Source organism: Ochotona curzoniae, unplaced genomic scaffold (genome assembly GCF_017591425.1).
Source record: "Ochotona curzoniae isolate NIBS_2020 unplaced genomic scaffold, NIBS_Ocur_1.0 scaffold_2587, whole genome shotgun sequence".
Taxonomy (NCBI): domain Eukaryota; kingdom Metazoa; phylum Chordata; class Mammalia; order Lagomorpha; family Ochotonidae; genus Ochotona; species Ochotona curzoniae.
The window spans coordinates 16,265,881-16,290,726 of NW_024467096.1; the positions used below are offsets into that span (position 1 = coordinate 16,265,881).

The 24,846-nt window shown below is 47.7% G+C and overlaps 2 protein-coding genes across 5 annotated transcripts in view; one reads left to right on the forward strand and one right to left on the reverse strand.

Annotated features, from left to right (window-relative positions):
- Nucleotides 1-9,883, forward strand: part of SENP2 (SUMO specific peptidase 2) — a 46,889-nt gene extending 37,006 nt beyond the window's left edge. For both annotated transcript variants that reach the window (XM_041002657.1, XM_041002656.1), the window contains exons 12-17: nt 12-143; nt 1,903-2,106; nt 3,130-3,209; nt 5,812-5,896; nt 6,746-6,841; nt 8,571-9,883. In XM_041002657.1, coding sequence (XP_040858591.1) covers nt 12-143; nt 1,903-2,106; nt 3,130-3,209; nt 5,812-5,896; nt 6,746-6,841; nt 8,571-8,633 — 660 coding nt within the window. In that variant the 3' untranslated portion in view covers nt 8,634-9,883. The remainder of the gene's footprint in view (nt 1-11; nt 144-1,902; nt 2,107-3,129; nt 3,210-5,811; nt 5,897-6,745; nt 6,842-8,570) is intronic.
- Nucleotides 9,884-14,282: 4,399 nt separating this feature from the next.
- IGF2BP2 (insulin like growth factor 2 mRNA binding protein 2) overlaps nt 14,283-24,846 on the reverse strand; it is a 169,887-nt gene continuing 159,323 nt past the window's right edge. Inside the window, exons 11-16 of one of the 3 annotated variants that reach the window (XM_041002677.1) lie at nt 24,039-24,107; nt 23,382-23,498; nt 21,026-21,100; nt 18,454-18,585; nt 17,182-17,295; nt 14,283-16,073 (exon numbers count right to left, since the gene is read on the reverse strand). In XM_041002677.1, the coding sequence (XP_040858611.1) occupies nt 15,981-16,073; nt 17,182-17,295; nt 18,454-18,585; nt 21,026-21,100; nt 23,382-23,498; nt 24,039-24,107 (600 nt within the window). In that variant the 3' untranslated portion in view covers nt 14,283-15,980. The remainder of the gene's footprint in view (nt 16,074-17,181; nt 17,296-18,453; nt 18,586-21,025; nt 21,101-23,381; nt 23,499-24,038; nt 24,108-24,846) is intronic. The other 2 variants (XM_041002679.1, XM_041002678.1) reach the window with 2 other exon arrangements.

Genomic DNA, 24,846 nt, shown 5'->3' on the forward strand with positions numbered 1-24,846 from the left:
TTATGCTTCAGGACATGGAGAAAGAAATCAGTAATGCCCTGGGCCACGGTCCCCAGGATGAGATCCTCAGCAGTGCTTTCAAGTTGCGAATTACTCGAGGAGACATCCAGACCTTGAGGAACTATCACTGGCTCAATGATGAAGTAAGATGTCCACTTTTCCTGCTTTGGCTTTCAGGTTGTGTTTAACCATATCCCGACCAAAGTGATTTCTGTCCAATTTCAGTAGGCTGACAAAACAACTTTTAGTTTTATTTGAAGAAAAGAAAAGCCTAAACCTAAAAAAGCTTTCTTTTGCTTGTTTGTTGCAGTGTTTCTCTCTTCTGCATCTGTGCCTAGTTGCATCCACAACTTGTTTTACTAGTCTTCAGTAGTATTTTCTTTCTTTTTTGTTTTTAAGATTTACTTTATTTTTATGAGAAAACCAGATATACAGTGAAGAGGAGAGACAGAAGGAAGATCTTCCCTCCATTGATTCACTCCCCAAGCGGCCACAACGGCTGGAGCTGCGCTGATCTGAATCCAGGAGCCCAGAGCCTCTTCCGGGTCTCCCAGATGGGTGCAAGGTCCCAACGCTTTGGGCCGTCCTTGACTGCTTTCCCAGGCCACAGCAGGGAGCTGTATGGGAAGCAGGTGACCAGGATTCCGGGATTAGAACCGGTGCCCATATGGGACCCCGACATGTGCAAGGCAAGGGCTTTAGCCACTAGGCTACTGCTCTGGGCCCCATCAGTAGTATCTTCATAAGCCTTCTATGTAGCAGATGATTCTGCAGATGTTTTCTTTTGGGAACTTTTACCTTTTCAGTAATGATGGGATATATTTATTACTATATATGAGTGTATGTCTTCTTATTTAATTTGAGTTATATCGTTATATCTTGGTCCATTCCTGCTGCTGTAGCAAAATACTACAGACTCCATAATTTACATAATAGAAATTTGTTGCTTCCATTATGGAGGCAGGAAAGTCCAAGATCAGTGTCTTATGAGTCTAGTCCCTGTTTACTAGCTAGAACGAAGGACAAACAACTAGCCTTCACATGACAGAAGGACAGAGGCACTGGGCACTCCCCTCAGGCACAAACCACATTCTTCGGAATGGAACATTCATGATTTAATTCCGAAAGACCCTGTATCTTGGCCTTGTGCACTGGGTGTGATGCATACCCTGCAGGTACGTAACGCCACACACATTCAAAGCACAGCAACCTTAACACTTTCTCTGTGATGATTTCCCCACCTGCTCAGTCCCTCCCTGTTTGCCATCCTTCCCCATTGGTCCATAACTAGTTAACTTATAGCCCATTTTAGAATTAGAATTTCTTCTTTCATGTTTTCTGTCATATATTTTTATTTAAAAACTTAGTAAAAACAGGAAGAGCAAATTACTGTTCAAAAGTCCCCCTAAAAATAAGATGTTAATGTTTAATGTATTTTCTTTAGTGTTTTTTAAACTAAGGTATAATTTTTATATACTAAGATTTCATTTTTTGTATTTTTGCCTGTTTTTTCTGTGATACAGTTACATACTGTGTAATTATTGTACAGTTCTTTCTCTTGGTTTGTCTTAAATGTTACTCATGCCTCGTAAGAGCACATTAATTCTTTCTTAAGTTGTCATAACACTGATCAGTTTTTCCCTCTTTTGCATAGATAATTCTTTCATCTCCTTCCCTTCCTTTCTCTAAACTTCTTACCTTCTAATTCATCCTGTCTTGGGTAGAAATTCACCTTCAGTCATATACTTTCTTTCTTTTCTTTTCTTTTTTTTTTTTTTTTTGTGGCAATGGAGGTGTTTAATTAAGGGGAGAAGGCAGCAGGGTGGGTTGCCCCAGTTACCCTCCCTTGCAGCCAGAAGTCATATACTTTCTATATTCCAGTTTATACTCTCTGTTTTACAGGTCATTAATTTTTATATGAATCTTCTGGTAGAAAGAAATAAGAAACAAGGCTATCCAGTACTCCATGCATTCAGTACTTTCTTCTATCCTAAATTAAAGTCCGGGGGTTACCAAGCAGTAAAAAGATGGACCAAAGGGGTAAATCTCTTTGAACAGGAACTTATTCTGGTGCCCATTCATCGGAAGGTACATTGGAGCCTGGTGGTAAGTTGAAGGGTTTGTTACTGGAGTTGGGTGAAGACTGTTGTCTTAAATAATACAGGCTATTCTTCCGTGCAGTGAAAAGACCAGGAACTTATGTTTAAGGGCATGCTGTGCAGAGTCTTCTGAGTTCTTGAGCTGAACAGCTTAAAAAGCTAGAAGATAAGTCCCTGTACTTGAGGAGCTTGCATTCAGCTTTTTTTTTGGGGGGGGGGATTTAAAAAAAAATTTTATTTTGAATGCTTTGAATTTTATGGGGGGTTCCCCCCAATCCCACCCCCAACTGATTTCCCCCACATTGCTACTCTAGTTCTTCATAAGGAGTCGTGATTCCGTCAGTCTGTTATTTAAGTGCCCCGACGTTGCTGGTACAGACACTGTCAGACAGTCCGTATCTAGGATTTGAACTAGTGCTCATACGGAATGTTGGCATCATAGGAGGTGTCTTTGCCCATTGGATCACATCAGCAGCTTCGTGAAGAGAGTCTTCTGAGGGTGTTAGACTCACAGAATTAGGGTAGCTGAGGAAGTCCCTCAACAAGGTATTTATGGGCTGCAGACCCCAGAATGCTTGGAGCATGGCTCAGTTCAATCCCAAGGCAAAAATCATGGAAGCCCAGGGTGTAAATCTCAGATTATGATCAAAAGCCTGGGTATGTCTTATCAAAGGCAAGACAACCTGGGGTGTAAATTCTAGAATGAAAGACCGGTGAATGACACCAAGGCAGGCATGCAGTCTGCCCCAGCTCTTTGAGAAACCACATTGCCTATTACACAGGTTTATTATAAAAGCAAAAAATAAAGAAGGAAAAATCCCATTGAGAGGTCCACCAGTACTTTGATGAATTCGTTTCTAGACTTTTCTGTAGGAACAGAAATGTATAACGTGATGTATTGTAACTTTTAACACGAAAGACTGTATCATTGAAGTCCATTCGTGAAAAAGATGATTTTCATTTGGGAAATGAAATTCTTACTTCTTACTGTATTTAAGATGTTTTTGGATGATGCAGTTTTCCATTTTAGGTGATGGACCTAAGGAAGAAGTGTCTTAAATATCTGGATTCGATGGGACAAAAGGGCCACAGGATCTGTGAGATTCTCCTGTAAGTAAAGGTTGAAAGGCTTGACCCGTTACCCCCTTGTTAGTTGACCTTTTCTCTATTAAGAATCCTAAGAAATATTGGATGATAGTCTTGTCTTAATGTACAGTTAAGGTTCTCTACCAAGTAATTCAAGAGTTAGTTTAAATCCTTTTTTTTAATCTAAGTATGACATATATCTGACCTTTGAGATCATATTTGGTAGCATCATTGTAAACAAGTTCATCACGTGTTACTGTAAAATATCTTGTTAAAATCCTGTGATTTAAATGAACCCTCATGGATTGATAATGTTATTTGAAGTGTCCTAAAAAAATGTTGGCTGAGAAGTGTTAGTCCTCTAAAATTTGACATCTACTCCATGTCTCCAATGATAGCTGGATTTATCTCATGGAACCCAGGGAAAAATTAAATTTAAAATTAATTTAAAATACAGTCATCTTCTTTTCCTTCAGGGGTCTGACAGCACAGACAGCTCTGAGACAGCTGTGTGGTTTTGCTCCTGCCTTAGGGTACCAGGCTTAGCCTGTCCTTCCTTGTCTTATTTGCATCACTGCTCCTGGGCTGAGTCATTTTTGGTTAAATTAGGCTTATTTTTTTTTCTTCAAGATTTATTTATTTATTTATTTTTATTGGAAAGTCAGATATACAGAGAGGAGGAGAGACAGGGAGAAAGATCTTCCATCTGATGATTCACTCCCCAAGTGACCGCAATGGCCGGTGCTGTGCCGATCTGAAGCCAGGATCCAGGAACCTTTTCCAACCAGGAACTTCCTCTAGGTCTGCCACACGGGTACAGGGTCCCAAAGCCTTGGGCCGCCCTCGACTGCTTTCCCAGGCAACAGGCAGGGAGCTGGATGGGAAGCAGAGTCATCGGAACCGGCGCCCAAATGGGATCCCAGCGCGTTCAAGGCGAGGACTTTAGGTGCCAGGCCATGCTGCCAGGCCCAAATTAGGTTTAATTTGAGCACAGCTTTACTTGCTGTGCCACAGTGATAACACTATGAAATATTTATTTGTTATTTTCTTTGTGGTATTTTTGGACTATGAATAACAAACTGCAGCTATTGCAGTAATTGCTAGATACCAGCCAGCCTTTGAAGGCTAGATTCTTAGCTCTGTAAAATGGTAACATGAATTTCCTAGAGGAAGCTGGTCACTAAGAGGAGTCCACTTTGAATCTCTTGCTCACTCGAAGCAAATATAGGTTCCTTTATTTAACTTTTCTAAGGATACATGAGGTTGTTATGTGAATCTTGTGAAGAAACTTATGATTAGTCCTAAGTAGGTAAAATTCTTTTAATGTTTTCATGTAAGTGACCATTTTTATCTGTAGTTATTTATCTTGAAGGCCAAATTGAAAAACATGATAAACCAAATTATTTGTGATGCTTCTGATGTTTCTGTGTTAAATGTATATAAAATGTGCACATGCATACATGTGCACATGTGTATACATTTATATTGTCACGTGCCTAGAAATTCTGTATAGGAATTATACTATAGATTTTTATGTTGCTTACAGAAATGCAGATCTCCCCACCCATGTGTTAGTTGAATTTATACTTCTTCCCTGCCTAGCCATCTTTGTTTTGAATGGCTTATCCTATCTAGGGCCATTCTCCTTTTTTTTTTTTTTTTTAAGATTTTTTAGGCAAGGACTTTAGCCGCTAGACCACGGCACTGGGCCCTAAAGTCTTATTTTTTTTATGTTGTATTATATATCTTCATTTTTTAAAATGCATGTGTAATTTTTTTATAACTGGATTAAAAACTTCAATAAAGTTATAAAACAAAGTAGCTGCATAGTTAAAAAGCTACTGGATATGTGGGGTTTGTATTTGCACTAATGGGTAAGATTCCTGTGTTGGTTAGGATGCCTGAATCCTGGATTTAGCACCCAATGGCACTTGTGACTCCAGCTCCATTTGTGACTTCAAATACCTTCTGATATAAGCCCTAGGCGGTGGCAATGATGGCGCAAGTGATTGGGCTTTTACCTCTCACTTGAGACATCCAGATTAAGTTCTTGTCCCTGGCTTCTAGTTGATGCCCATGGCAAGCATTTAGGGGGTAGCTCAGCAGATGGAAATTCCCATGCACTCTCACAAATAAATAAATAAATAGTAAAGAATGATACTGGGGGCCCATGCACAATAGCCCAGCGGCTAAAGTCCTCATGTTGAATGCATCAGGATCCTATATGGGTGCCAGCTCTCATCCTGGTGACCCTGCTTCCCATACAGCTCCCTGCTTGTTGCCTGGGAAAGCAGTTGAGGGCATCCCAAAGCCTTGGGACTGTGCACCTGCGTGGGAGACCTGGAAGAAGTTCTTGTCTTTGGGCTTTGGATTAGCTCAGCTCCAGCCGTTGTGGCCGCTTGGGGAGTGAATCGGCGGACGGAAGATCTTCCTCTCGGTCTCTCCTCCTCTCTGTGTATCTGACTTTCCAATAAAAATGAATAAATATTAAAAAAAACAGAATGTACTGGATATGGATTTGAGAATGGCTTTCTGGTTAAACATCACCCAGTTCTTGTTCATCTTTATAGGTAGATTCCCCAGAATTTAGGATTCATTAATATATTGCCTCTTTGTTGTTTTTTAGTCAGTATTTACAGGATGAAAGTAAGACCAAAAGAAACATTGATCTGAATCTTTTAGAGTGGACCCACTACAGCATGAAGCCACATGTAAGTGATGTCTGTTTTGGAATTATTTTGTTGCATTGATTGACAGTATCATGTTATTCGACTTTTTTTTCCCTCTCCTTTTGCTTACTCGCTTAGTCGTGTAGTGTCTTAAAGTGTACAGCATAAGGACGACACACCCCTAAGCCTTTAGCCAGTAATTTTATCAAGATGTTTGCTTAGTCTTGCTGCACATGTAAAGTGTGCTGGTCGTCTCTTAGAAAATTAAAAAATAAGTAAATCTGAAACAGTTACTTTTCCTGGTTGGTGCTAATGCAAGTTTAACGTTTTAGTGTAGGATTTATCTAGGTATTTATTCAGATCTTAAGCATTCCAGGCCATGACCATGGGTCACCAAAATCAAGTATGGTGATTGTGAAGAACTTTTGTGTCTCACCAGATTTGAATTTCTTTGAAGGTTTGAAAATGTATCTCTTTTTAAGTCCTCATGGCTGCTTTGGGGCTACCTGCATCCCATATTGAGGTCTGTGCTGTATTGAAGCAGGCTAGTTGTGGTTGAAGCATATTTCTGATTGTCCCATATTTAATTATGCAGAGTAGTAGTCCCACTCCTGATAATCTGCCTTTAAACTGCGTGGAGTGAGATTTGAGAGATGGAATTCTACATTTTGCTTTTCTCTTTCGATCAATAAAATGTTTTCTGTAGGGTCAGTTTCCTCATGTTATGTTATGGTTGGGTTTTTACGCACACAGAGTTAAGGTTACTTGTGTTTGTTTAATGGCAGATTTACTCTCTACCTTTATAATGTTCCTTATCCACAGCAATTCTTGCAAAGTCCAGTAAATTTGAATTAGGTGATATTTCATACCTTCCTCTCTTTGCAATTTTAGGAGATTCCTCAACAGTTGAATGGAAGTGATTGTGGAATGTTTACTTGTAAATATGCAGATTATATTTCTAGGGATAAACCTATCACATTTACTCAGGTAAGTGAAGACTCCTCATCTCCTTACTTGTTACTAAGATAAATGTAAAGCACTTGTGAAAGTGCCTGGTACACATTAAGCTCTCAGTACTCACACTTGGCCATAGCCCTGTTGTCAGCTTAGGGTTGTTTTTTTTTTTTTTTAAGATTTATTTATTTTTATTACAAAGTCAGATATACAGAGAAGAGGAGAGACAGAGAGGAAGATGTTCCCTCCGATGATTCACTTCCCAAGTGAGTGCAACGGCTGGTGCTGTGCTGATCTGAAGTTGGGAACCAGGAACCTCTTCCGGGTCTCCCATGCAGGTGCAGGTTCCCAAAGCCTTGGGCCGTCCTCGACTGCTTTCCCAGGCCACAAGCAGGGAGCTGGATGGGAAGTGGAGCTTCTGGGATTAGATCAGGCGCCCATATGAGATCCCAGCGCATTCAAGGAGAAGACTTTAGCCTCTAGGCCACAGCACTGGGCCCCAGGTTAGGGCTTGTTTCTGCACTTGCCCTTGAGTTTATCTTAGTCTTTTGACAGCTTGCCTGTCTCTGAACTCTGGCTCACTGGCTCATGTATTTACACGTTTAGCTAAGAGTGAATATGTGATCACTTAACGAACCATAGGGGAAGAGCCAGACTCGGGGAGCCCTGAAGCTGCAGGGCTAAGGTAGAGCTGTGTTCTGGTTACGCGTGGGTTCTCGCATTGCTCTACATTTGAGAGAAAGCTTACTTATTTTGGGGCTCTTGAGAATTTATGTCCATAACAGTGGTTGCTCAGGCTTCCATTGTGAATTGGAATCTCTATTAAAAATACTTTGAAGCAGACCTCTGGTAGCTGTAACTGCCGTACAGCCTGGACTTACTGAGCGGCAGGACTCTGTTCCGAGCTCTTGCGCACCATAAGCTATCCAGGGTTCCCAGGGTGCATGAAGGCGAGTTGAGTTTAAATAGTCACTTTTTGGATAGTTTCAGCAGTTTTACTAAGTAAACATGCAAATTTTTATTGACTGTTTGGAACTATTTCAGAGATTTTTAAGAATCATGTATTAAGAATTTTTGTTGTCCCTCATCCCGAGGAAATTACTGGTTAATAGGAAACTGGTTTATCCGATTAATTTCAGTGATACAGCAGTTGTACTTCAAGGTTGTAAATATCTGATTTCCTCAGAAAGTAAGTAGTTAAATTAGATAATTTTGGTATTGTCTTGTGTGTTACTGCTTTGAAAATTGGTCAGTGTAGTGATTATCAAAGTGATAACATATTTTAAGAAACTATTTGATGTTGCTAAATTGCAATAAATTGATTGATTATTTGCACATAATGGCAAGGGATTTCAATAGAAGTTGCTCTTTCAACAGAATTGGCAATGGACATTTACAACAGATTTTTAGATTTAATTTCTTGAAATTTTTGTTTTGCTTACATAAAAGATTATTTCAGAATGTTTTGAAAATGCATCTACGTTGAAAAACTGCCTATTGTGCCACTCCTTGGACGTTGCTGGTTTTGTTGTATGTTTTGTGAAGTTATTGTTATTATATTGTGTAATTCTGCACCCTGCTTTGATTTTCCCTAACATGTGAAATTGCTTGTTATGGTACTTGTAATTATAAGTATTATAAACCCTGAATATGGCTTCAGAAGCCGTGATGTGAAATGCGAAGGCGCACAGGAAGCCCACATCTCCCCGGGCTGTCCTTGCGCACGTTCCTGTGTAACATGTGCCTGTGGGATTCTTTGCAGCACCAGATGCCTCTCTTCCGGAAGAAGATGGTGTGGGAAATCCTCCATCAGCAGCTGCTGTGAGATGCCCCCCTGGTCCCCGTCGCTGCTGATGGTCTTTCATGGACGTTTCCATATACCTCATGCATTGTGGGTTCAAGGTCCCTGCATCACTTTGTCGTTCCCTCACAGGTACTGGGCTGTCAGAGCGTGAAGGCCCCCCTCTGCACACAGTCCTGATTTGGGGTGCCGAGGGCCGTGCCTGCTCTCAGAGCCCTGGACTACACAACCCACACAAGAACAAACGCTAATACATACATTTTTATAAAGCATTTATTTCCCTATGAATGTGGGAAATGCAGGATTTATTCTATGAATTGTTTCATTCTGTGTGTCTGTTCACGTGTATTCATTTGCTCACTCATTTGAAAGCATAATGGGCAGTGGCTATTTTCCACTGCTCTTTTACAGTTAATTCTAAATTACTTGTTAAACTATTTATTTCTGAAAAGAATGTTAATCAAGCTGCCACTCCCTGCTGGAGACTAGGAGGGGACTCAGTGTGGACGCAGGAAGTGGTCATTACGTCCTCTAACCTGGAGTACTAGCTGCCAGCTTGAAGCTGGAGATCTTGGGGGGGGGGGTTGTTTGTTTGGTTGTGTATTTTTATTTTTCTTGAGACTTGAAAATGCCAGGAGAAATTTAAAAGCTATGGTATGGGACTCTGATAGCATTTTAGAGGAAGTCCGACACCACAGCATTGGCACAGGGTCATGGAAAAGCGAGACTGCAGCCAGGGGCCTCTGGCCATCTACGCGTCTTCAGAAGTGGGATGGTCGTCTTAAAGACTGCCGATTCTGGAAATGGGATGACTTGACTTGCTCTTGAAACTGGATTTGAAATAACTGTATACCCTAAATCTTCCTTTTCGTCCCAGAACTGGTTAGAGTAGAAACCTCAGAATTGTCAAGTCTGGCATAAGCTACTAATTTAGAAAGATACTATTCAATTTAAACCTGTCTTTCCTCAGAATTTTTTTGCCTACTATATTTTAGGTCAAAATTAAATTTTGTACACATTAAGATTAGCATCTTCCCACTCTATTGCCACTAAAATTTGTGGAAAACATTTTAGTACTTGGCTCTGAGGTTGCCAGTTATACAATAATCTATTTTGCATATGAAAGTTTGTATTGAACTTTTGTTTGAAAACCTCACAGATGTGGTTATACATTTTCAATTTCAGAAAGTTTAGAGTCAGAACATATTTTGCAAGATCTAGTGCCTAGTGATGCTTTTCAATGTAATAAAAGGTTGTCTGGCAGAACCTGAAAAGTATATTCTGAAATGATTTCTAATCCTTTCCTTATTTGGACCTCCCAAACTTATTTTGGCACATGAAGGCGAGAGGTAGAACTGGAAGAATGGGGCGTGTTTTGGCTGTGCCTCTGCAGGTCTGCACTCTGGAGGGTGCTGGTCCCAGAGGCGTGCTGAGTGGAGCTGTTACAGCTGCTGCTCCCTAAGCCTTCAAAAGATGTTGGTATAGGAGTGGGGGGAGGGGGCGAGGGTGGGCTGTGATGTGGACGGACACTGCTGTGCCTGCCTGCTGGCCCTGCTAAAGGCCAGGTAGGTGGAGGATGGTGAAAGGGAGAGTTGTTGTGCTAAATCTCCTTCAAGCCTAGGAGACACCGAAGGCCATCTCTGCAGGCCTGTTCCTTTTCTTGGAGTTCCCAGAGCTGTGCCAGTGAGTACTGGGAACTGGCATAACCAAAGGAGGAGGAAGGTGAGAGACTTGGTGACAGCATTGTTTTAGCTGGTTCCCATTGGGCAGCAATGTTACTCTGAGAATTCAGTACCTTGGTTACTTGTTACTCTGAGAATTCAGTACCTTGTGCCATGCTGGGTAGTCTTGCTAAGAATGACTGCCTCTATGGCACCTGAGTGAAGGCTGCTGGGGGTTCATGTAACGGGTGATGGGCTCGTGAAGCACATTTTTCATGGAGTTTTTCATTGAAGTGGACTCGGGGGCACTTCCAGTGCTTTCCCATAACAGAACAAACATGGTCAGAGCAGAGTGGTAAACTAGAAAGTGCCACTGAGCTTTGCCAAGAGTTCTTGAATCGAAGCCTGGGCTTTGTGTAGGCCCTGAGGGATCTGGTGATTGATAATGGCTGAATCCTCATCCTAGAACCACCGGATCACCAGTTCATGTTCTGGTTGCTCCAATTCCCATCCAGCTCCCTGCTTGTACCCTGGGAAAACAGTTGAGGATGGCCCAAAACTTTGGGACCCTGTGCCCTTGTGGGAGCCCTGGAAAAAGCTCCTCATTCCCAGCTTTGGACCGGCTTGACTCCAGCCATTGCAGCCACTTGGGGAGTGAACCAGCAGATGGAAGATATTTCCTATCTCTCCTTTTCTCTGTAAATCTGATCTGCCTCTCTTACTAAGTTTTAAAAACAAAACACAATGGCAGCTGATTTTTAGCAGCAGGAGAGCTAGTGATTTTTTTTCTTTTCAACATTGATTTATTTAGATATCAGAGTTACAGAAGGAGAGAAAGATCTTTTGTCTGTTGATTTACTCCCCAGATGCTGCAATGGCCACGGGTAAGCCATCCTGGAGCCACGGGCTTTTGGGTTTCCCATTTAGAGAGCAGGGGCTTTTTCTGGGCCAGAAATATGGAGCTGAATTGGGAGTGTAGCAGCTGGACCACCACTCTGTACCCCCATGAAATGCTGGCAACACAGGCAGTAGCTTAACCAACTATATCACATTGACTCTCATTCCCTCCCCCCTCCCCCCAACTGCAGCAGTCTGGGGCCTGATAAAGGTACAGTAAATTACTGTAAGTAGTCCCTAGTTTTAACTTGATGAAGGCTCAAAAAAATGACACTGTTGGCAAGTTTCTCATTGCTTGAGTTTGTACCAGAGCCTGATAGGGTGGGAGAGAAGCAGAGCACGGGCATGAAAGGAGGTGTTCTTGGGAGCCCCAGAGTCTACCTCAGTTACTTAAGGCTCTTAGGACAGCTCATCTTTTTTCCTTCTCTGCAATCCCAAGTGTAAATGAGGAAATACCATGTCCACTGATGGGTATTTGCCTGCACTGGGAAAGAGCTGCTTGGTGCTGGGACCAAGGTGTGGGCGCCGGAAGAGTGCGTCCTGGGCACAGAACCTCAGAAGCAGATAAGGAAGCAATCTAGAGAAACTTTGTCATAACCTTAGTACTGTAGTGAGGCTACATTATTTAAATTGTGAACTAATTGGAAATAATTTCTCTGTGACAGTTTCTTTGAGAATAACTTTTAGGCACCTGATATCCTACCAAACTTTTGGTACTTATTTGTGAGTTGAGGGTCTAGCAGGCTGTATTGCTTTGATATTTTTTTCTTTTAATTTACCTAATATATATCTAAGGATGAGGTTTGAGTGTATTGGAGTAGGTGTTGGTTTTATCTATTTTTTATCTATTTGCCAATAAAATATCTTTAATTCAGTGGCCTTCCAGTTGCTTTGATTACAACTCATGGAAATAGGTGTATTTGATGTTGTGACAACTGGATAAATACACACACACACACATATCCTGTGATTTTAGATGGACACAGCTCATGAACAATGTTTTGAAAAGAATATTGTACTTACAATTTGTTTCCATCCATTAATGGATCAGTATCCACGGGCTGTAAAACTGCTCTGATGAATCTGACAGCAAGATCCAAATTATTTTAAAGCTATAAAGCTTGTGACACGCCCCTCCCATCATCAAAAGAGAACTGTAAGGCTGTGTGAGGTTCATGTATCTAAATCTAGGGAGACAGGCTTGTGCCTTTCTGACCCTTGCTGAAAACATCAGCGTTTACGTTTCCTACATGTTCTGTTGTTGCTCTGTAGATTATAAAACGAAAGGTTCCCCAGCCCAGTGTGATGGAGGAGGAGCATGAGTTGTGTGAACCTGGTGTTTCTCAAAACTTGAACATTAAGCCCTTTGCGTGAGACGCCAGTGGAAATACATGTAGGAAAGTGCCAGAAAAGCAACGTCAGAGTCCTTTGAATTAGTACATTTTTAAAATTAAAATTAGGGCCCAGTGCAATAGCCTAATCAACTCCGCTTAGGCTGCAGTTCCCCTGGTGTGTGTATCCATCCACTGCTCCACCTAAGCCATGGAGGAGACCCAGCTCTGACACCTGCACTCCACGGTTAGACCTCAGGTTCTCTGTTTCTTCTCATGGTTGGAGTTCTGAGTCCAGTGGTTCAGTTGGGGGTATCCCCAAAGAAATCTCATTTGAAGTGATGCCAGACCTGATTTGTGTGAGCTTGTCAGTACTGGGTCCAGCTCAGTCTGTCACCCACATCAGCTTACATACACTGGTAGTTGTAATTGCTAGGTTAGTTCTGTCTCCAGCCCCACCTCTTGTGTAAGCCAGTCTGGGTGATACAGCTCAGCCCTGACGTACACCAGTGGGAACTGCAGCCTAGTTGGAGCGGCCCCAAATAGCCCTCACCAGGCCTACCCCCATCCCTGGTTCTTATGCTTGCCAGTATGTGTGGCAGACTGATCCAGTCTGTCCCACATCCCATTCAACTCTTGTACATGTCAGTGGACACTGAAGCTAGGACAATCCAACCAATCCCACTATCCAACATAACATGCCAGCAGGTGCCACCACCCTTCTAGCCAGGCCTATGTTCAGCTCACAAGTAGGAACTGCAGCCCAGCAGAGGTGCTCATTGCTTCTCTACTGGAATCATTCCCAGGCCCAGATCTTCCACTTACCTGGTGGTTCTGCAGTCCGGATGATGGGACCTGCCTGCAGTCCGGGCATTGGCCAGCTCGTGCTGCTGCAAAGCACAACCAATCTGCACTTACTCTGGTTCATGCATGCACCAGTGGGTACAGTTGGTTAGCCCAGCCTGGTTCTCCCCCAACCCAGCTCACGTGCAGGCCGACAGGTCGTGTAGGTCCTGTCCTGCCTGGTCTGCCCCTGGCCCCAGCTCTCTTGCTCACTAGCAGAGTGAAAATCTTCACCTGAACAGTCCCCCAAGATGCCCAACTGACCACCTCATCCAAGTATTAGATCAAGGTTACCAAGATTGTTGGGCACCATCTGTGGAAGACCCCATCAGTCTGCCGCATCAGCTTATACAGGCAACAGACTTTCCACAGTGCGTTCGTGGAGGAGGTGTGAAGGACAGCACCTGCCCTGCCAGGCCACTGGCGGTCTGGAATACTGAAAACGTAGCTGGTTTTGGAGAGGACTCAAAGTTCATAGAAAATACGCATTATGAAAAGTTGTTTGATTTAAAAAAGAATTGTAGCCAAATAAATTTGTAACTCATGTTTCCAAGAACTTCCTGAAGTGGCCTTCACCTCTTCCCTGGCTTAACACAGGCAGTCAGGGTTCTGGGGCTTTAACCCTTTGTGTACACAAGGGTGCCCTGGGGGCTGGCTGAAAAACATACTGGCCCTCAGCCCCAGAATGATCACTTCCACAAGATTTTGCATTTCCATCCAGTTCCCACGTGATCCTGACACTGCTGGTCCAGGACTGTGCTTTGGAAACCACTAACGAAGCTTGGTTTCTTCCCGAGACCTTCCGCAGAGAGGAGCTGCCCGGTGCTGCCCCGGCTCCCCATGTTGCTATTAGCTGGGATCGGCCAATGCCTTTGGATAAGGCAACGCTTTGTAAAAAGAAAAAAAAAAAAAGACACCATGAAGCCAGGATCTTGTTAGCTGGATATATTTTTTTTTTCCTTTTTTGTCACAGAACACTGTTTGCAGTAGAGGAAACTGGCATTGCAGTCTGGTGGTATAATGGCTTGTTCACATAAACCAGTCATGTTCATCCTTTAGCGCAAAAAGCCCTAATGGCGCGTACCCTATTGGAATTCTGGACATCTCCAATATTTTCTCTCTCTGTTTTTCTTAGTCATTTTTTTTAAATAAACATTTTCAAGGTTTGTCCAAAAGAAGGCCATCGAGGTTCTTGGCTAGCGGAAGACAATTCAGAACAGCGGTTGTACACTTGGACTGTCACCCTCTCCAGGCTGGCAGTTGTATCTTATTTTTTTCCAACTCATTTTTATTAAAAAAATAAAAAAATGCTCCAACTATCAGTTTTACAAAATCTCTAAGGGAAACACAAGAGCAAGGTGCTGAGGTAAAAACACCTGAGGTAGCTTTTTTTGTGTGTGTGTTTCTAGTTTAAAAAAATCTGTAAATTTAACGCCCTGGGCCAACAACCTTATGTAAATTGCTATTTTTTTCCACATTTTTTTTAAAAGAAAAATTTTTCTGAATATTGATGGCTTATACACCAAAATGTAAAAAGACAAAAATACATTCTTTCTTTGTGGAATTTTTCTTTGTTTGGTGGGTTCCTGTTTTTCCTCTTCCAAAATGCTAGGACAAGTACCACTGACTCTTGTTCTTTTGAGTGACCAAGTGTAAGTCGAGGCTGGTTTGTGTGTCTCGCTTTTGTTCCTTTTGTGTGATGTGATACTCAGAGCACTGCTTTGCCTGGGGGTGGGGGTGCATAGGGACAGGGGTCTGAGACAGAGGGGTGAGGGCATTCAACAGAATGGGGATGGAAAAGAGGGGCAGGTGGAGGGGAGCGGGAGAGAGAAACAGAGAGAGACAGAATTATAGAGCGGTATGCAAAAAACCAGTTTAAAACCTGTGAAGCAAAGAGAAATGGTGTGTGAGCTAGACAGGGATGAAGAGTTTCCTCTTCAAAGTGACGGTATCCCTTCTGTTGACACACACAGGTGGTCCAGGACTGCTGGGAGTGTCCTCGGGGAGATTCCTCCCCAGGTGAATTTCGTGTGGCCTCCAAGTTCCTTACTACTCCATTCAACCTCCCAAAGAAAGACTTTAAGTCTAGAAAAGCCTGCTTTCTCTTTAAGAAGAAAAAAAAAATGATTAAAAATTGGAGTTAGTTGAGTTACTTGATATATTATTTCTAAAATATATTAACGCTGCAGGCACCCTGTGAACCCACAGGCCACATCTTAATATCTTCCCCCTTCTAATATGTACAGATTGTAGAGACAGTGTTCCCCGAAAAAAGAAAAGGCTGTCAAATCTGCTTTGCTTTGAACATGTTCACCTATGTTAGTTCAACTAAAAGGGATAGCGTCGTGGGAGTTTTGGAGATCCAAATGGATGGTGAAGTGGATGGCTGGGAAGCCCGCAGAGGCCCTGGGCAGGTGCTGGCGGGCAGGGCCGGCCGGGGGCCTGGAGGAGCCTCCTGGCCCGCCGCTGCAGCCCCTGGGAGCAGGGCCTCTGCGGGGCCCCGGCCACCTCGGCAGACTTCTCATTCCTCAGGATGGTCTTTGGTTTGCTCCCGGTCTGGCTGGCTGGGTTTGGTCTCATTCTGTCAGGTGTTGGAAGGGCTACATTCATCCGTTGCTTTGCTGGTGCCTGTGGGAGCCTCACTTGCTGCGCTGTGGGGCCACTCCCTGAGGATACTTCTGCTCCTGCTGCTTCACTTGTTGTACAATTTCCCTGATCTTGCGCTGTGCCGTCTGCAGCGAGGGAGAGAGGGCGGGGAGGGGGCAGGAGAAAGGAACCAGTGCTAAGGACAAGCAGTAGGGGGCGCTCTGGGACTTGGGGGGTAGGGAGGACAGGAGGCTGAGGAAAGGGGCATATATCCCCCCCCCCCACCCCCGTGCCATGCTTGGGGGCTGGGGGAGGGAGGGAAGGGGGTGGGGGAGGCACACTTTTCTGCCTAGAAGTAAGTGGTAGAAGTCTCCCTTTCCCACCCCAGGGTGCTGGCAGGAGTTAAGGGGTCGTGCTCCAGCAGGTTTCAGGCCAGGATGCAGAAATGTCCCCCACATCTCCCAGCTCTGCTCATAGTCCACCTCCCAGAGCAGCAGGGACGAGAGCAGGTGTCTGCTGGGGAGGAGGAAGAAACTGGGCCCAGAAATGCTAACACGTGTGGCAGGGGCCAGCATGGGAACCCCGACCTGACCTACCAGCACCCTGCCCCACCTTCTGCAGGCGCAGAGTCAGCTGGAGGCCAGGGCCTGTGCCTGAAGAGGGGCAGGAGCCTCGGACGGCACTGGGCATGGCGAGCAGCGGCCAGGTGGGTGCCTGGGCAGGGACGGTGGGCTGCCTGGCCGAGAATCCTTAAGTGTGAGCCATGCCGTGGGAGCGTGCAGGGCTATGACAAGACCAGGCTGCTCTCTCATGTAAGCAACAAAGAGAACCAGGCTGAGCCAGCCGAGAGGCAAACTGAGGGCTGCATTCTGATGGGGTGGGCCTTGGAGGACAGGAACCAGAAGTGGGGACCCAGTGTGGCACACAGCGAACCAGCACAGTGAGGGCCTGGTTGCCAGGCAACGCTGCAGCCTCCAGGTGAGGGCCTCTGAGAAAGGTCGGGAGGGGGCCTTGGGATGCTGAGGGAAGCTGCCCTGGGACAGCTCGGGGGGCCCAGGCAGTCTGAACCCTGTCTCAGCTCTGCTGGCACACCGGGACACAGTCCAGGGAGATGTGGCATACCCTGCCACCGCTCTGTGGACAGTCCTTGTGCCAAGCTGGGAAAGGCTCCAGTGGAGTGTCGGGAAGGGAGGATTGTGCAGGCTGTGGCTGCTTGACGGAGCACCAGGGACGGGGCCCTCACTGCTCAGGTACCTGGCTAGCAAAGAAATGCCCGATAATTCTGACAATCACTTCCTCATTCTCATCTGGTGTTTGGTCACGAGGCACGATGACTTCTGCGCTGGTTAAGTTCTGCAGTTCATTCACCTGCAAAGACAGAAGGGACAGTGGGCTCTGGCCACATGGGACCTTCTAGGTCTGTGCCCTGGGAGGTCTGATGACAGGGGTCGACCTTGGAGCCTGGATTCCCTGGCTCGGCGGAGGGGCGTCTCCTGTCTGCGCACAGGCTCTCAGCGACCCTGGGACCCCAGCCACTGCCCTGGACGAGCGCTCTGGGGGCCTGCGAGCCTGCCCCTCCTCCTAGCTGACCAGCAGCCTCCTCCATGTCATGCTGATGCTGCTCCTGGCCACCACCTCCTGGAAGCCTCCAGCCCATGCTTCTCTCCCACAAGGTGGTGGTGGAATGCCCAGCCTCTGGTCCTGTGGCAGGAGGCAGTCTCTAGAATAATCAAGGACATGGGAGGGCTGGGGACAGGAGGCCCTCATGGTCTGTGTGTTCGCTGCTGCCTAGACTCGGCGTGTGTGCCCTGGGAGGCTGACTCAGTGCTGGTGGTAGGGAGCAGACTACAGTCCATGAGACTCTTCTCTCACCTAAAGCTGACTTACCATGTCTAGAACTTGGCTTTGGAAATGTCAAAGCCCTACACATATTGTCTACTCTCTCAGGACTCCAGAATCCCACCCGGGGGGGCAAGTCCTCTCTGATTCCCACGAGCTTCAGGGCTCACACTCTGGTACTCTGAGGTTCCCTGGGAATGGTGGGAAGCAGACTGTGTTTCTCCCCCCCCCCCGAACCCCACTACTGCAGACAGAGGGGTCAGGAGCCAGCTCACAGACAGGGCTGAGTCAGGGTCCTGGGGCATCCTTCAGGATAGTGTGTGGGACATTAGGCCTGCAAGCAGTGGGGCGTGAAGCTCCATGTCTGCCCGACCTCCTTGGCACCGCCACTGGCTGCTGTGTGCAGGCAGGAAGGAGGCAGGAGGCGGCTTCCGTGTCTTTATGGAGCAGAGGCCTTCAGCCACTGCTGTGGAGCCAAGATGGGGATTGCTGGACACAGGGCGAGGCTTTGGGGGCCTGGGCTCAGCATGGGGCCCCCACAGTGCTGCTGGCATTCTCCTGCCTCACAGAGCTCAGAGGCCAAAAGAGCCTTTGGTTCGTCAGCTGAACACCCTGACCATTCGCTGGCCGGGACAAAGCCAAGGCAGCCTGAGGGGCGCGACGTGGGCGGGAAGCACGCACACTTACGGTTTTGCCACCTTTGCCGATCACCCGGCCAGCTGTGGAAGAGGGCACGCGGATGTGGGCTTCCAGCTTCACCTCTTCCTTGGGGTTAAAGAAATTCTCTTCCTTCAGCTTCCCAAAGATCCGCCCCTGGGCCTAGAGGAGCAGACAGGGCTGTGACACTTGGTTGGGTGCCAGGCTAGGCTGCCAGTAATGCCAAGGGAACCAGAGGGTGCTGGCTGCTGGCAGCCCCCTACCCAAATCCACTAGGGCCAGACACAGGAAGCTGCAGCCTGTCTCCTCTGTGCCCAGACTGGGCACACTGCTCCAGTCCTACCAGATCGGCAAGGCGGCTGGGCCACACATCTATGTCCACTTTCTCTTGCACCTAGAAGTGTGTAGCTGAGCATCACCCAGGCTCAGTGGAGGTCATGGAGGTGAGGTGGTGGTGACAGAGTGACTAAGCCTCATCTTGCTGGCTGATGGTGATTCCAGAGCCAGTACAGCCAGGAGTGGCTGGCTGGCTGAACCGAGGACAGATGAGGTGATTCAGTCTATAGCTGAGTGTCCATGTGGCCACGGTCACTATCTGTGTGAGTCATTTCCATGCCACCCCAAGACTGGCCCCTGCGTCATTTCCAGTGCCTTCCTTCCCTATTCCCCAGACCTGGCCTGTCCACAGGCTCATCACCCCGAGTGCAGGTATCTTCTGTGCCCCCTCTGCCTCTCAGCACGTCTTCTAGGATACCGCCCCCCCGTGCTTCAGCAGGCAAAGTGGGTCATGCTTCCTCATTTGCTGGATGGATAATAACTATTTTTTTTTTTATCAATTTGTAAATAGGTTACTGTTCTTGAATAGCTCCATGTGTATTTTTTTTTTTTAAGATTTATTTTATTCTGTTATTGGAAAGTCAGATACACAGAGAGGAGGAGAGACAGAGAGGAAGATCTTCCGTCCAATGATTCACTCCCCAAGTGAGCGCAACGGCTGGTGCTGCGCCTATTTGAAGCCAGGAGCCTCCTCCGGTCTCCCACACGGGTGCAGGGTCCCAAGGCTTTGGGCTGTCCTTGACTGCCCTCCCAGGCCACAAGCAGGGAGCTAGATGGGAAACAGGGCTGCTGGGATTAGAACTAGTGCAGAGATGGGATCCTGGCGTGTGCAAGGCGAGGACTTTAGCTGCTAGGTCACCGCACCGAGCCCCAGGTGTATTTTATGTTCTCTGTTAAATTTTAAACATTTTAGGCCCGGCGCGGTGGCACAGTGGTTTAGGTCCTCGCCTTGCACGCCTGGGATCCCAAATGGGCGCCGGTTCTATCCCGGCAGCCCCACTTCCCATCCAGCTCCTTGCCTGTGGCCCAGGAAAGCAGTCGAGGATGGCCCAAAGCCTTGGGACCCTGCACCCGCATGGGAGACCTGGAAGAGGCTCCTGGCTTCGGATTGGCTCAGCTCCAGCCGTTGCAGCCCTCTGGGGAGTGAATCATTGGACGGAAGATCTTCCTCTCTGTCTCTCCTCTCTGTATATCCGCCTTTTCAATAAAAAAATAATAAAAATAAATCTTAAAAAAAATTTTAAACATTTTAATGGCAAGGATTGCTTTTTCATAAGTGTGGGCTTTTTTATTTTTAAAGTTTATTTTCTACCCACTAGTTTTCCTGCCTCCACCACTCACAATAGCCATTGGTGAACTAGGATGAAGCCAAGAACCCCATCCAGCTCTCCCATGTGAATGGCAGGGACCCAGGTATTAGAACCAGCACCTGCTGCCTCCCAAGGAGTACCTCAGTAGGAAGCTTGATGGGAGGTGGATGCAGAACTCCATCTTGGGCTCATGGACACAGCATGTCAGTGTCCCAGGCAGTTTATCCCACTGTATCACAACACCCTCCTCCCTTTCCTGACTTTACTTAGAAAACTCATTGGATCTGGCATTGGTAGCCTAGCAGCTAAAGTCCTCGCCTTGCAAGTGCCGGGAACTCATATGGGTGCCGGTTCTAATCCTGGTGGTCCTGCTTCCCATCCAGCTCCCTGCTTGAGGCCTGGAAAAGCAGTCGAGGACGGCCCAAAGCCTTGGGATCCTGCACCTGCATGGGAGACCCAGAAGAAGCCCTGGTTCCTGACTTCAGATAGGCTCAGCTTCAGCTGTTGCGGCCCCTTGGGAAGTAAACCATTGGATGGATGATCTTCCTCTCTGTCTCTCCTCCTCTCTGTATATCTGACTTTTCAATTAAAAAAAAAACTTAACCCCCCCTCCCCAAAACTTGTTATCATGTTCCTAGGGCAAGAACAAAACAATGCCCTTCACGAAGAACTTTCTACAAACTGTGCTGTGTCCTCCTGTGTGCTGTGTCACCATGCCAGGGCCCCAGAGCCTGAAGGGCATCCTTGCCTAGATGAGAGGGGAGAGGACCAGTGGTGTGCCAGTGGTGCCTCTGAAGTGAGCACAGACAACCTACCTGTCCAGGGCAGTGAAGGAAGACAGGGCAGAGCAGAGTCAGACCAGCGAACAGTAGCAGGAAGGGACACGTGTGGGTCTCCCAAAAGAGCCTCGCCTTGGTGCCTACAGCCTGCAGAGTGGAGATATCCTTGGCACTGACCTTGAACTGGGCTTCAGGTGGTCCAGTGATGATCACCATCCTTTCACTGACATCCGGGCCTTCTGCTGGAGCAATCTGCAGTTCACAAGGAAAGAGGGAAAATACCAATGCTTGCTCGTGCTCCTTATGCCCCTCTTTCTTGTCGATGTGGAGGGCGCACATACCAACAGAGCATGGCTTTCTCTGACACCAGGCTGTCTCTACCCTGGCTTGTAGTATACCAGGCTCTGTGAAATTTGGGTCTTTGGCCACCCAGGAAGACTAAGAAACAGGTCAGTGGTAGGCAGGGCAGGGTGCTGCTCTAAGCACCACAAGGACTGGCCTCCCTTCAACTGGGCCAAATTCATGGAGTCAGTGGTTCTGGAGAGGGTACCGGCTCTGCCAACCCAGCTAGGGCCCAGTGGGCAGGAAGGCAGGGTCCACACAGGCATTAAACTGAGATCGCCCTTGCAGGAATGGTCACCATGGTTCTAATCCGCTCCCACAGGCAATCAATGGCAGATGACATTGGGGTTGAACACCTGTAGCCATACCCATAGCAAATGAGCCATAGGAATGTCAGTGCCAGAGCAGGAAGGAGGACAAGCCAGCTGCTATCCCGGCCCTGCCGACCACCCCCTGCCCCCGGACCTCCCTCCCAGATTTGTCAAATGTTGAGGCTGCAGAGTTTCCTAATTCAAGTCATGGCTGTCTGATTTCTTTGTAACAACTCAACCTATCCAGAAAGCATTGTTCTTAATGAGGTCTTCGTTTCTTTTTCTCCAATTCCTGACTTAACACTCTCCCAACTTTTAAAGGAAATATATGGATGAAAAGTATACCAGGCATCTAAAATGTTAATGCAGAAGCAGAGAAGGGAGGTTGGCACATGGGTGCCTCTCCCCAGCCCCACATGCCTGCCTGGTGAGCCACTGACATGGATGGAATCCCTATCAGCAGGCGCAGGAAAACTATAGGTGTAGGTCCCAGTGTTCCAGAGGCTCAAGGAAGTGGCCATTGCCGAGACGGGCTGGAGGGAGCCTGGGAGCCTGGGAGCCTCCACTGACACCAATGGCATCTGCACCATTGTTGCCTTTGGGCCATTGGGCCTCAGCCCTGGGCTCCAAAAAAGGCCTCCACCTGCACAGGGTTCCATTACTTGCCCTCTTGGGCAAAGCTGCCAGGTGTCCTTGTTACAGGGGCCCAGCACTGGCGACTCAGTTTCACTGCGACTATATCCAAAGCGCACTCCCAGAGGATCTTCAGGGGACCCTCTGGCCTTCATGAGTGTGGTCTGTGGATGACTGAGGCACAGGTGACCAAGATTTCTGTGGGTCCAGGGGGTGAGTGCCCGAGGGCACGGATCCATTCTCTCCTTTTTTTCCTAAAGGCCTGGCTGGAGTGACTCTGGCAGAGCCATTGGGTTGTTATGGGGAGAAAAAAATATTGGATTGCAAATCAAATATCCCTGGCAAGCTCATGAAACCTGGGCCCCAGTAAATGGAACATTACTGTCCCAGCCAGCCCTGCACCTACAAGTCCTGACCCTGCCCTGCACCCAGTCTCTGCCTCCCTCAGGGGAACCACGGGGGATTGGAGGAGCCAGTCTCTCGGCTCTTCCTCCAGGCTGCACAGCGACCAGGCTGAGCAGGGCACGCCTGTGGGGTGCGGCTGCCTACCATGGCCATCAGCTGCCTCGCAGGCCCTACCTGTCAGGGCTCCCTTCAGATCTCTGCACAGAGGTTTTAATGAGAGATCTGGGCCGGCACTCTACCCTGTCTTTGGCAGCACGCTTGCCTTTTCATGGCCTCCAGTGCTGCCTGAGGGGGATGCATGCTCGTGTAGACCCCCAGGCTGCCTGTGGCTTTCTCCCAGAGAGCTTCAGCATTCTGCCTGGGAGTCAGAGCTGATGGCCAGACCTAAAGCAGCACCAGGGCAAAAAAGCCCTCCCCTTTCAGCTTCTCCCTGCAGGGAAGGCAGTGGGAAGGGAGGCTCCCAGCCAGGCCTGCCTCCCAAAGCCCCATTCCTAGGGACAGTCAGCTTTGCAGGACCGATCCTTGCCTTCCCGAGTTCCCTCTGCCTCCCAGAATTCCCTCTGGATGTGGCAGGGACCAAGGCCAGCAGGAAGGCACTGACAGCTGCCCTTCTGCTCCCGCCAGCAACCCCGCTCGGGACAACTCCAGCTCCCTTTGTGCCTCATCTGCAGAAGAGCAGCAATGGTCAAGCCATGGCACTGGGCTGGATCCTTTGTCACAAGAGTTCTTTCTACCATGACTGTTAGTGGAACCCAAAAGGAACAAAAGGAAGAACAGAGTGGACGATCCAGGGCATGAGGCTTGGCCGGCGTAAGCGTGGTGGCAGCCGAGGCCGGCCTTACCTTGATGGAGGCGCCGGCGAACCTGGCCAGCTGCTTGATATGTGCCCCCTTCTTCCCGATGATGGCACCCACTGCCTGGGTTGGGATGAAGAGATTCACGATCTCCTGCTCCGGGTACTAGGGCAGACAAGACAGAAGACACAGCTCCAGCAAGGGTTCTCTGGCCAGCTGCCACCCCCCCAGCACCTGTCATGCACCCCGTGGGAACTGGCTGTCCTAGGAGTGCGGAAATTACTGGCCTTTAGAGGGAACTGGTAGGTGGCCAGTCTGTGGGGCATTCCCACGAGGAAGTCAGACCTGTCTTGGGCAGGCCACGGGTGACTGCCTGGGGACACGGTGAGGCAGAGAACACCCTCCTGAGCAAGGCTGCCAGGTGTCCTTGCTACAGGGATTCGCAGGAATGCAAGACCTCAACTGCCTGATGCTGTTTACTGATCTTTGTTGTCCAGCCCAGCACTGGCTGATCTGATCTCCTGGTTGTGGACTTGCATGTGTTTCCTGCCACCTGCTGGCAGGCTTGTCCCACAGGGCAGCCCCAAGAACAGACAGGTGTGCTCAAGCTCTCAGCCACACTGCATCCAGGGCAATCTGAAACCCCAAGAGCCAGAGCTTGCGTGGGGCCAACCACAGGGTGGGGCTGCATGGAGGGGCACTTACAGGGTGATGGTGCGGGAACGGGCCGAACTGATGGTGGGGGTAGAGGCTGGAGAAGTAGCCGGAGTGCGTCTGCAGGGGGAGAGAAACCATCAGGCAGTGAGTGAGCGTCCCATCTTCAGCGGGGCACAAGGCCCACCTGTAACACGGGCTGCCCACACCAGCGTCCACGCGCCTGTCCTCTGCAACCCAGAGCTCCACCCGCTGCCCTGATACTGAAATCTTGGCCCAAAGTTGCATGGACGCAGTGGCCCCCTGGGTCCAGCATCCATCACTCCTAAGGCGGGCTGTGCTTCAGGCTTCAGCAGCTCCTGTGGGAGTGAACCCGGAGTGCGAGCACGTACTCCCCTGGCCTGCCCCTGGCCGTGGAGATGGGGCAGTGACTTGTCAATGCTGGAGGTCAGTAGATTCAGGGACAGAGCTCGCACTCGGGACAGGTGGCTGAGCTGCCCGGGCGGTGGGGGAGTGTGGACACAATCAGTCCACTCCAGCAGAGAATCCCATGGACTGAGAGCAGAGAAACTGAGAAAGCAATCAAGAGACAAGGCAAAAGAAATGCAACACATGTGCCACGTGTGAGTGTAAGGAGAGGATAGGAAGGCAGACACGGGCAGAAGACAACAGGGCTATCAGAACATGGAATTTTCAAGTCATTGCTTTGTACCAAATACCTACTAGGTACTAGGTAGTGTGGTGGATACTTCAACTCTTAACCTCTTAATCCCAGCCATAGGCTTGTGATTCTAGGACACATCTGCTATTCTATAGTTATATGGGTGGGATGCTGACCAAAGTCAGAAAAAAAAAAATC